Consider the following 11,489-nt stretch of genomic DNA (forward strand, 5'->3'; position numbering starts at 1 on the left):
TGGGATTTTAATTCCATGAAAATGGGGGAATTGCACTCCAACCAAACTACGAAATTTAATAGTCTTTGGAATTAGGTGGGAATTAAGTGGGATGAGAATTTAAAATTCCTCTAACCAAACGCCCTGTTCGTACATGGTATTAGACTTTGTAAATTAGGTTCATTTTCATCATCAGCACAGTTATGATAAACTTCATAAAATTTTTGGTGATGTGAAATGTGAACATGGCCTTTAATTATTTAAAGAAGAAAAAAACACACCAACTATTACTATTATACAGAGAAAAATAAATTAAAAAAAAAAACTAAAAATAAGAAAAAGAGGAATGGTTCAAGACCCAATGCATGTCACGTGCCACAGACTTTTTTTTTTTTTTTTTTTTTTTGGTTAATAATATTATACAAAAACTAGACAGAAAGTCTGAAACTGGAACGGAGTCACTAAATAGTTACGATCAGCATATTCTTTCATGATTCGTCGCAAAAGAAAAAAAAAAAATTAGAGATTGGCACCAAATGGATCGTCTTCAAGAAAACAATTCTCGGAAAGAAGCTGGAGATACTCGTCGTACACTTTATCCAGCAAGCAATCGTCGGGGAGTGCACATTGCGGCGAGAGATGATCACCGGCGGCGGCGGCGGTGAGAACTTCGGCGCAGAAGTCGTCTCGAAGCTCGTACAAGTTCCAGGGAATGAAGGACGACGACGACCCATCCGCCATGGCTTTATTCTCCACTTCCCCAGAACTGGAAGAAACACTTCCGGCTATATCGTCGACGCTGTTGTTCCTCGACACCCCGCCGGAGGAGAGGCGAATGGCTTTGGGAGCGTAGACTTTGTAGCGCTGATTATCGTCGCTTTCTTTCCTCTGCTGCTGCTGCTGCTTGGGCTTCTTCTTGGCGTCGCCGGGTTTCTTGGGCGCGACGATTTTCGTCGCCTTTTTCTTGGAGGCGACGATTTTTCTGGGCTCGATCCCGGAGCTCTTGAGCTTCTTGAGGAGATGAGTGTTCCAGTAGTTCTTGATCTCATTGTCCGTTCGACCTGGCAGCCTTCCTGCAATAAGGGACCATCTGTTCCCCAGAAGAGAATGGAGGCGCACGATAAGATCCTCCTCTTCCTGGCTGAAATTCCCCCGCTTGATCCCAGGCCGAAGATAATTCATCCATCTCAGCCTGCAACTCTTCCCACATCTTAGCAGTCCTGTTAGTTTCCACAGATCGATAGATCGATTTAATCACCAATCACTGAACCCAAAAAACCCAAAAAAGTGAGAAAAAAAAAAGATACCAACCAGCTTTCTTGGGCAAAGATCTCCATTGGCCTTCGCCATGTTGCTGAATGTAATTGGTGAGAAGTAAATCTTCTTTGGTAGACCAAGGGCCCTTCTTCAGCCCTTCCTTAGAACAGCAAGGAGCTCTTCCCATCTCTCTCCCAAATTCAAGAAAGAGAGAGAGAGAGAGAAAACTCCACAAGTTTGTGAGGAGGGAGAGAGTGGCAGCGCCTTTCCTTTCTAGGCAGGACTGGACTGGACTGGGGAGCAGCAGACCAATAAATAAGGCTGAAACTAAATAAGTACGGGCCATATCTCTCTTAGCTGTTTTTTAACATTATTTTAATGCATGTGTTTTTCACAATTTGCATATTTTACAAGCAATGTATATGCAATTATGCAAACAATAACTTATTTATGTAAATATTAACGGTGTGATTGCCTCATTGGTCCACCTTTTCACTTTTTTAACTTGCATACTTCAAAATTTTAGGAAACCAAATTTATAAGAATACAACACCACCACCACCAAAAAGAAATATAGAATATTCTTTGAATCTCGCATTTTTGGACAAATAAATGAATACATATAATACTTCTTTAAATACTTGCGGCATAAAAGTGAGGAAAAATATATAAAATTTGATGACTCTCTAACAACTAAAGGCGGGCAATTCAGTTCGATAATATACCGAAGAATTGAACAGTAAGAGATTCTTGTATATCGAACAGTTTGATAACAAACGAACTGAACCAAACTGAATTGAATATTGTTTTTTTTTCTTTTTAATAATAATAATAATAATAATAATAATAATAATAATAAAGCAGTAAATCAAAGTCCCTTGCTGCTTGTTCCACTGTTCAGCTCATATTCATCTTTCTTAAAATTTTTATTTGATTTCTTTATGGCTTGATCTCTACGTTTTATTTTTTTTGTTGTTTGCTGCAATTGTTTTTTCATCACAGTTATCTCTAACTTAAGTTATTCTTACAATATTTAGTATTTTCCTTAATTTCATGCTTCTATGAAATTAATGTGCTTCAACATTATTCTAATTTTTATTTCCAATGCATGGAAGCATTGGAAATATATTTCCAGTGCACTGGAAATATATTTTGCCGAGCAATGACGGGTTGCGTCCAAAAATAACTCTATAGTATTTGTCTATTTGACACTTGTTCTCCAAATATTAACTATATAGATTAAAAAAACATTCCAAGTGAGCCAACTGAAGAGTTAGTTGGGCAAAAAAGTAACTGATATTTGGTAATTAATACTTAGTAGTGTGTTTGAATTTTGGATTGCTATTTTGTTATATAATGTTTATACTTTGGATTTAGACTATGTGAATATGTATTGTTTGATTGGTAGTTTGTTTGAAAAATTAGGAAATGTTGAAAATTGGGGTTCTTAAGCCGAACCGAACTAATCTTGAACCGAAACCGAACTTTTTCAAATCGAATAGAAACCAAACCGAATTATAATGTTAAACCAAATGGTATCATTTTTTTAATACCAAAATATCGTTACTGAAATCGAAATTGAAAAAAACCAAACCGAATCTCAAAACACCCACCCCTACCAATAACTCCGGCAAGTCTCCGATCAATTTTCGGCGAGATTTCAAAGACGAATACCCATGATCGATGACCCTCAAACGCGATGGAGAAGGCGATCAAGTTGGTCTCCTTTTCCGGTGACAGGAGAAGGCATACCAACTTGTCCCTGGAATATCCTCGAAAATTAGTTAGAGCCTCGCCAGAGTTGTTGAAGTGTTGTCGGAGTTGGATGAAGGGTTATCGAAGCCTTAGTGACATGCAATTACAGGCCACCAACCGATTTTTAGGCTTCAATGCTCTAAAATAACATGTTTGGGTTTAATTGCATCTTTTGAAAGTTTATGAGTCTAATTGACTTTTCGAGTAATGTTTAGGGGCTTATTTGACTATTTTCCCTATAAGTAATGAATAAGCCCTATAAGTAATGAATAAGCCTTGTGTGAGACAGTTTTATCGTGAGATGTGTAATACTTTTTAGTTTAAAGTAATACGTTTTATGAGTGCATAGAAAAATATTAAATTTCAATTTAAAAGTATTATACTTCTCATACGAGATAGTCTTACACAAGACTTACTCATGAGTAATACTCCTCGCGTCTCATTTTATGTGTTTGATTCGGTTAACGAGGTTTGATTGAAATTATTTTTAATTCAATTTTTCATAATATTAAGTTTAGTATTAATATATAAAATTTATAAACCAAAAAGCTTATGATCAAGCGGCATAATTGTGACTCTATCAAATGGGAAGTCACAGGTTCATATCCATGTGGGTCCGTAAAATGCACATGAGAGTATAACCTAAGATTCTACCGTCTTTATCTTGTATTTTATTGTTATGAGGGTGTTTGGCAATAATTAAATATCAGATAGATGATCGTGTTAGTTGTTTTGATCAAGTTGAATTGTTAAAATTGATCAAAAATTAACATTTAGTTCATAAACAATTTACCTCAAGTTGTGTGTGTGTTTTTATTTTATTTATTTATTTCATTAAGTTGTGTATTGGCCAATCAATTTACGACTAGTTATGTGTTTCCATTGGTTAATTAATTAAAAATGTCAATGTTGAAATTGAAAATTTTTACACAATGGTTTTTGTTATTAAAAACAAAAAGCTTGAAAGGGAAATGGAATGTTTCCACACTGAATATTCAAAATAAATAATCAAACTTTCCCACGTAAACGAAAAAAAAAAAAAATCACTTCCGTAAAGCATAAATTCAAGTAACCCAATCATATAATCTTGCTGTATTCAAAATTCAACAACAAAAAATGCATACATACTTACGTACGAGTGCACAAAAATTAAACTATGTATTACCTTGTCCCAAAAGAAACGAAAAGAAAACAAGAACAATGCAAAATGTAATGCACTGGATAGTGAAGCAAAAAAAATAAAAATAAAAATAAAAATAAAAATAAAAATAAAAATAAAAATAAAAATAATAATAAAAATAATAATAATAAAAATAATAATAATAATAATAATAATAATAATAATAATAATAATAATAATAATAATAATAATAATAATAATAATAATAATAATAATAAGAAGAAGAAGAAGAAGAAGAAGAAGAAGAAGAGAGAACTGAGGTGAAGAAGAAGGAGAAAATGAAAATTGAATTAATTTTCAGCATGAGGTATCCTAAAATACAGTTCATATATATATATATATATATATATATATATATATATATTCTCACATATTCCTACAAATAGTCTTAACAAATTAACAAACAAACAACAAACAATTAAAATATAGGAACCCCAACTACTATCAATCGCTGCTTCAAGTAGTGTCGTTTTTGGATCCAGCCAATCGTTCTCAAGGTTAATCATCTGCTCACTGTTTCCTTTTCCTTCCCTTGCCTTCTTAGCCTTCCTTATGCCCTTCCTCTCATTTAAGCTACCCTTGAGAGCTGTTACAACACCTCCCCATGCGGAAGATCCTTGTCCCAAGGATCAAATAAGCGAAACTGACTAGTTAATTATATGGTAGTAGTCCTCCCAAGTAGTCTCCTCAGTTGGCAAATTAGATCACTGAACTAGAATCTCAGTTACTACCTTATTATTTCTCTTGACCAGCCTTTTTCCAAGCACAGCCACTGGTTCAACCAATATTTTTCCCTCTCCATCCGTGTTAGGAGGATCAATATGAGGAACAATAATGCCATCCCCTACCCTCTTTTTGAGTTGTGAAATATGGAATACAAGATGTAACAAAGTCCCAGGATGTAACAATAGCATGTAGGTAACTTCTCGAACCTTTTCAATCACCTGGTAGGGCCCATAGTATCTACATGATAGCTTTAAGTTGCCCCTTACTGCCCATGTTACCTGTCTGTAAGGTTGGATTTTGAGGCACACCCAATCCCCACCTCCAAGGATCTTTCACTCCTACCCTTTTCAGCCTGTTGCTTCATCCTATTCTGGGCCTACTGCAAGTTTTCCCTTAGAGCTGCTATGGCATCACTTCTCTCTTCTAATAAGTTGAGTCTTTCCTCCTTTAAACCAAAATTAAAAGCCATCATAGGGGGGGGGGGGGGGGGTTGTAACCGTACAGGGCTTGAAATGGTGTACACTTTTGAGAGAAAAATGATAGTTTTTATTATACCAATATTATGCTAAGTGCAACCATTTGACACAAATCTTGGGCTTTTGAAACACCATACACCTGATGCAGTTTTCTAAATATTTATTCACCCTTTTTGTCTAACCATCAATCTGAGGGTGATAGGCAGTGGAAAGATTCAATTTCACTTGCATATTCTTGAATAAGGCTTGCCAAAATCTACTTGTAAAGATCTTATCCCTGCCTGAGATAATATCCCTAGGTAATCCATGTAGCTTATAGATATTCTCCATGAAAATTTCAGCAATGCTTTCAGTTGTATAATGATGAGAGAGAGAAATAAAGTGGCCATACTTGGTCAACCAGTCCACACACTACTAAGATTGCTTCTTTGCTATTGGATTTGGGTAGGCCCTTTATGAAATCCATAGGAATGCTTTTCCATGCTTCCTCTAGGATGGGAAGGGGTTACAGTAGCCTAGGGCTAGCAACATTTTCATGCTTGCATCCCTGATAAGTATCACACTTCTTCACTAGTTCTATCACCTCTTTTTTATTCCGTTCCAATAAAACATCTGCTTTAATCTTTGGTAGGTGCCTTGTTTCCCAGAGTGTCCCCCCAAAGGAGCTTCATGGAGTTGTAAAATCAAATTTTCCCTTAGCTCTCATGTGGAACCAATGTACAATCTGTCTTTATACTTTAAGAACCCCCTCCCCCCCCCCCCCAAACACAGAGATGTTAGGATTATCAGTAGGGTTTATTAAGCTTGCTGTCAGTGTTTCAGAGGCCCAGGAATCCCCTTCATTGCTCATTATTACTTCTTCCATCCACTGTGGTTGAACTACAGAAATGGCTTGTAGTTCAGGATCACAGTCTTCCATCCTCCTTAAGAGAGCATATGCTACACCATTGTCTACTCCTTTCTTATACTGAATGGAATAATCTAAACCCAGTAGTTTAGTATGCCCTTTCTATTGTAATGCAGTGGTGATTTTCTGTTCCAGCAAGAATTGCAGACTGTGGTGATTTGTTCTTATAGTAAAATGTCTACCCAAAAGGTAGGCTCTCCACTTGTCAATTGCATTTATGATTGACAAGTATTCTTTCTCATAGATGGATAACTCTAGGTGTTTCTCACCAAAAGCTTTGCTTAAAAAATCAATAGGCCTGCCTTCTTGTAATAAGACAACCTCCATTCCCTTGTACTAGCATCAGCTTCCACAATGAATTCCTTTTGGTAGTCAGGCAGAGCTAATACAGGAGAGTGGCACAAGGGTTGCTTCAACTAATCAAAGGCCAGTTCAGACTCTTGGGTCTACTTGAAAGCATTTTTTTAGCATCTTTGTCAGAGGTTTGTTTATAACCCCATAGGACTTAATGAACCTTCTATAATGCCTTGTTAATCCCAAAAAGGCCCTTAGAGCTTTGATAGTCATAGGCTTGGGCCAAGAAGCTACTGCCTCAAGTTTAGAAGGATTAGTTTGCAATCCCTCCTTGGAAATAATGTGGCCTAGATACTCCACATGTGTTGTTGCAAAGGAACACTTGTTTAACTTTGTCAAGAGATGGTGTTACCTCATAATTTGAAGAACTTCTCCCAGATGCTACCAGTGGACTTCCCAACTTGGACTATATACCAAGATGTCATCAAAGAACACTAGGACTGACTTTCTGAGCAGTGGTTTGAACGCTTGATTCATTAAAGCTTGAAAGGTTGCAGGTGCATTAGTGAGCCCAAAGGGCATTATCTTGAACTCATAGAGCCCTTGATGGGTTCTAAAAGCAGTATTAAACTCCTCTCCCTCCTTCATTCTGACCTGATGATAACCAGACCTTAAATCCAGTTTGGAAAAGCATACTACACAACTAGTTCTGAAAACAAATCCACCACTAAAGGAATAAGGAACTTATTATTCACAATGATATTGTTTAAAGCCTTATAGTCTACAAAGAATCTCCATATGTTTTTTTTTTTTTTTTTTTTTGGGTACCAATAACACAAGTGATGCAAAATAAGAGGAGCTAGGGGTGATGACTCCAGCTACCAACATCTCATCCGCCATCCTTTCAATGGTATTTTTTTGGTCATATGAGTATCTATAAGGGCCAATGTTGATGGATTTGGATCTTGGGATTAGGGGAATGGTGTGATAAAGGGGCCTTTGGGGGGGGGGGGGTGGGTTCTTGGAATATGTCTTGGAATTCTTGTAACAGGAAGGGTTAGTTCATGTGCTTCAGCTTGGGTTGAAATATGACTGAGATAAGGCTCCACTCATTCTCAGCCTTGGTCATGGCATTGCATTGGACAAAAAATCATTGGACTCCTCCCTTATGCCATTTTTAACCTATTTGTCTAAGGCTTCCCTTAACAAAATCTGCCTTTCCAACCCATTCAAGAACACTCCCCTGTCCTCTTTGTGAAATGAGATCCCTGGTGGTCTTGTGTGCAGTTGGATTGGGGCAAACTGATCAATTTAATCTATTCCCAACACCATATCACAGCCTCCCAATCTTAGAAGTTTGAAATCCTTTACAAACTTGGTACACATTACCTTTTCACCATTGGCAACTGTCATAGTCAAGGGAGTGGTTTTTTTCAAGATTCATCCTTAATTAACATAGCAATTTGGGGTCCAAAAAATTGTGTACTGCCGCTGTCTACCAAAATCATTATCTGCTGCTTTTGAATGGCTCCTAGTAGTTTAAGGGTGTTCATTCCTTCAGCCCCAACCACTGCACACAGGGAAACCTCAGCTTCCTCACTATCCTACCCGTTTTCTTTCTGTTCCATTAATTCATGATTCTCATACCCCCTGTTCCTCTATCAGGCTAAAAGTAGGGCCCTTACATCTGTGTCCTGGTTGCCATTGTTCAAAGCACTTGAAACATCTCTTTTGCTCTCTCAATTGTGCCTTAAATTTGGGTATGTTTGGTATTGGTGAATTGGCATATTGGATTGTGGGAAATTTGGCTGGGGTCATTTGGGTGAGGATTATAGGGTTTTGGGTTGGGTTGATGTTTGGAATTCCAGGATGGTGGCTTAATCGGTTGAGGATTCTCAAATTATCTTGCAAAACATATACCATCACCTAAACTGCCTAGCCTAGCATTCGTTACAAAACACCTAAGGTTTTGCTTTAACCTAGCCACATAATTTTCCATAAAATAATTCTCAGTGAGATGGTGAGGCTGCAACAACAAACTCTTAGGGGGCGTTTGGTTCAGGTTATATAACATAACCAAGAGAATGTGACATTCCAAAGCTCACATTCCGGTGTTTGGTTCATATTATCTTAGGGAATTTAACATTCCCAAGGAATGTCACATTCCCTCTACATAGGATTTTGAAGGGAATGTGATTCCCTTCAAAATCTTAGATAATGTAAGATAACCTTAGTTATGTTAGTTTATTTTATATATATATATATATATATATATATATATATATATATATATATATATATATATATATATAATTATTTTTGTAATATATATATATATATATATATATATATATATATATATATATATATATATATATATATATATATATATATATATAATTATTTTTGTAATTATATATATATTTTTATTTTTATTATGTTATGTTAGCATATAAAATAATTTTGTTTCTCAAGTTCAAGATTTTAGTTAATATTTTAAAATCATGTAATTATATATGATACCGTTATCTTATTTATTTATTTCAAATTTTAAATTTATTATAATATATGAAAATATGTTAAGGATATTATAGTGTGTATAAAGATAACCATAAACCAAACATGATTATATTACATACCTCAATTTTAACCAAACACAGGAATCTAACATTCCCAGCAATCTAACATTTCCTAAGGTAATCTGACATTCCGTGAACCAAACGACCCCTTAAACTCTTCAAATTTATCTATGAAGTCATCCACTGATCCCCACTGCTTGAATGTAGCAAACTCCTCCATCAAGGATACTCCAATGTTCCTAAACCTTTTACAGATGGCTTCAGCAAAATGATGACATTGAAACCCCTACCTAAGCTCACTCACATACCCTTCATGCCAAACCCCCACACTTCCAGACAAGTTTACAAACACCAGATTCATAATCTCTGTCCTAGGAACGAGAGAGATCATAAATAACCGCCCACATCTGATTATCTAGTTCCTAGGGTAGTCATAATCGAAGGAAAGAAAATCAGCCTTATACCTGGAGTAGAACTCCACATTCTAATGTTGGTTCCCATCCATCCCTACCTTCCTAGAAGACCACTCCCTCTTCGGCATCCCCATAGGCTCATCCTCTTGCACCTGATCTGCTGGTGCCTTGTTAACCCTCTTTCCCGGTGCCAAACTAGGTTCCCATTAAAGGATTTGTGGAAGGGGCCCTTCCAGAAGGTTACCTTGCACCGATGAATGCCTTAGAGACCCTTCAATTAGAGGTAAAGTTGGTCGGTTAAGCCTTAGGACAGTTAGGATTTCATCCCTAAAACTCTCTAGCTGAGAAGCCAGCTGGTCCTTATTGGCTTGGGATTGTGTTTCAATGAGACTCCCGAGCTCAATGATCTGCATTTTCACTTTTCTCATTCGGTTCTCCATCATTTGGGCTTTGATACTAAACTATAATGCACTAGATAGTGAAGGAGGAAAAAAAAAAGGGAAGAACAGAATAAGCGAGAGAACTTAGGTGAAGAAGAATGAGAAAATATAAATTGGATTAATTTTCAGCATGATGAATTGCAAATTACAGTTCAACAGTACTATATATATATTGTCACAGATTCTTGCAAGTAATCTCAACAAATTAACAAACAAACAGTAAACAGTTTAAAAAATATAGTAACCCCAAAACGCCATCGCCTGAATGAGCCTCAACTATTAATGACCATAGTTGGTTAGAATTTATAGGGATTGGGACTATGGCACGTACTAGGCACCAAAGTGTTGGAACCCACAAGAATGCAAGCAAATTCATAGTCATGGTTGAGTAAATGTCAACAATTAAAGGATGAAAGTCTAGTTAAGATAATGCAATTTAAACACAAGTAAACACAATAATAAAAGATTGGATCAAATTTGGAGAGTAGTGTCTTCTGAATGCCTTAACAACTTAGGGATTAGGGGAGAACAACAACCAAGGGAACATAAGGGCAATGAACATAAAAATCTTAACTTAAAGCCATTTTCATAAACTAATGAACAAGGATTAGAGCAAGGATTACCCCACTTTCGTAGTGTATCAATTCATAGCTCTTAAAGCACATAAGCATTTAGGCCCCCAATTCTTCCCTATTTTCATAGAAAAAAAATGGGTTTAAGAAAGGAGAGGCTTAAGTTCTTCACTCAACTTTCATTGTGGAGAAGAACTATCCAATATCAAGTTAATAAGAGTTACGTACCAAATATTAACAAGTTTCAACATAAATCCTACACAAACAAATGAACCTTAGGTTATATATCTTCTCCCTTATGCAATAATCACCTATTTAGCGTCTAGGTTGGCAATATCACCCTAATCCGAGCCCAAAAACGGACTATTCACTGTTCATAAGCATAAATAACAACAAAGCACAAGAAAATATCATAAACATTGCACAAAATATTTAAAAGAAGTGTAAGAAGCTTCTCTATTGAAGATGAAGAATTTGTGGTTGAATCCCACTTCAATCCGTGTTTACAAGCTTGCTAGATGAGTTAGAGATGTAATATTAGACTAATCTAAACTAAGAAAGTTCAAGGAAGTGAAGAGAAATGAGTTCTTGCTCTCTAGGGTTCTAACTTGTCTCCAAAAAAAACAAAACAATTCACACTTAAAAGCTGTCAAATTCGCACAGTGACACGGTCAGGGACAAGGCCGTGTCGCCGGCTGTGTCTAATTTTGGCCAAAATCTGAGGCAGTATTGGCATGACCGTGCCAATTTTCTTCAGGCACGACCATTAACTTACACGGCCGTGTCAATGGTCATGTATATTCTCCTTGTTTCCATTGCTTTAGCTTGCTGCTCCAAGTCTTCATTTCTTCTTACACTGCTTCCTTGACTTCAAAATAGATTGGAAATGCCTCAAAATACTCCCTTCTTTA

At 36.4% G+C, this 11,489-nt stretch overlaps 1 protein-coding gene across 2 annotated transcripts; it reads right to left on the reverse strand.

The window, feature by feature from the left end:
• Nucleotides 1-207: 207 nt before the first annotated feature.
• LOC109193794 (myb-related protein Myb4-like) lies at nt 208-1,597 on the reverse strand. 2 transcript variants are annotated; one of them, XM_019344608.1, is made up of 2 exons: nt 1,291-1,597; nt 208-1,199 (listed from the first exon to the last, which is right to left on the reverse strand). In XM_019344608.1, the coding sequence occupies exons 1-2, from the start codon at nt 1,580-1,582 to the stop codon at nt 499-501; spliced, it is 993 nt and encodes a 330-aa protein (XP_019200153.1). In that variant the 5' UTR covers nt 1,583-1,597; the 3' UTR covers nt 208-498. The 2 variants fall into 2 exon arrangements, with proteins under 2 accessions (XP_019200153.1, XP_019200152.1); XM_019344607.1 differs by having other exon boundaries at nt 208-1,196; nt 1,288-1,597.
• Between the last annotated feature and the right edge of the window lie 9,892 nt (nt 1,598-11,489).

This window comes from Ipomoea nil, unplaced genomic scaffold (genome assembly GCF_001879475.1).
Source record: "Ipomoea nil cultivar Tokyo-kokei standard unplaced genomic scaffold, Asagao_1.1 scaffold1932, whole genome shotgun sequence".
Taxonomy (NCBI): Eukaryota; Viridiplantae; Streptophyta; class Magnoliopsida; order Solanales; family Convolvulaceae; genus Ipomoea; species Ipomoea nil.

Excerpts from the sequence above, each read along its gene's own strand:
- LOC109193794 (XM_019344608.1), bottom strand. The coding sequence starts at position 1,582 with ATGGCCCGTACTTATTTAGTTTCAGCCTTATTTATTGGTCTGCTGCTC. Across the intron at positions 1,200-1,290 it reads ATCTTTGCCCAAGAAAGCTG|GACTGCTAAGATGTGGGAAG; the intron begins GTTGGTATCTTT and ends GGAAACTAACAG.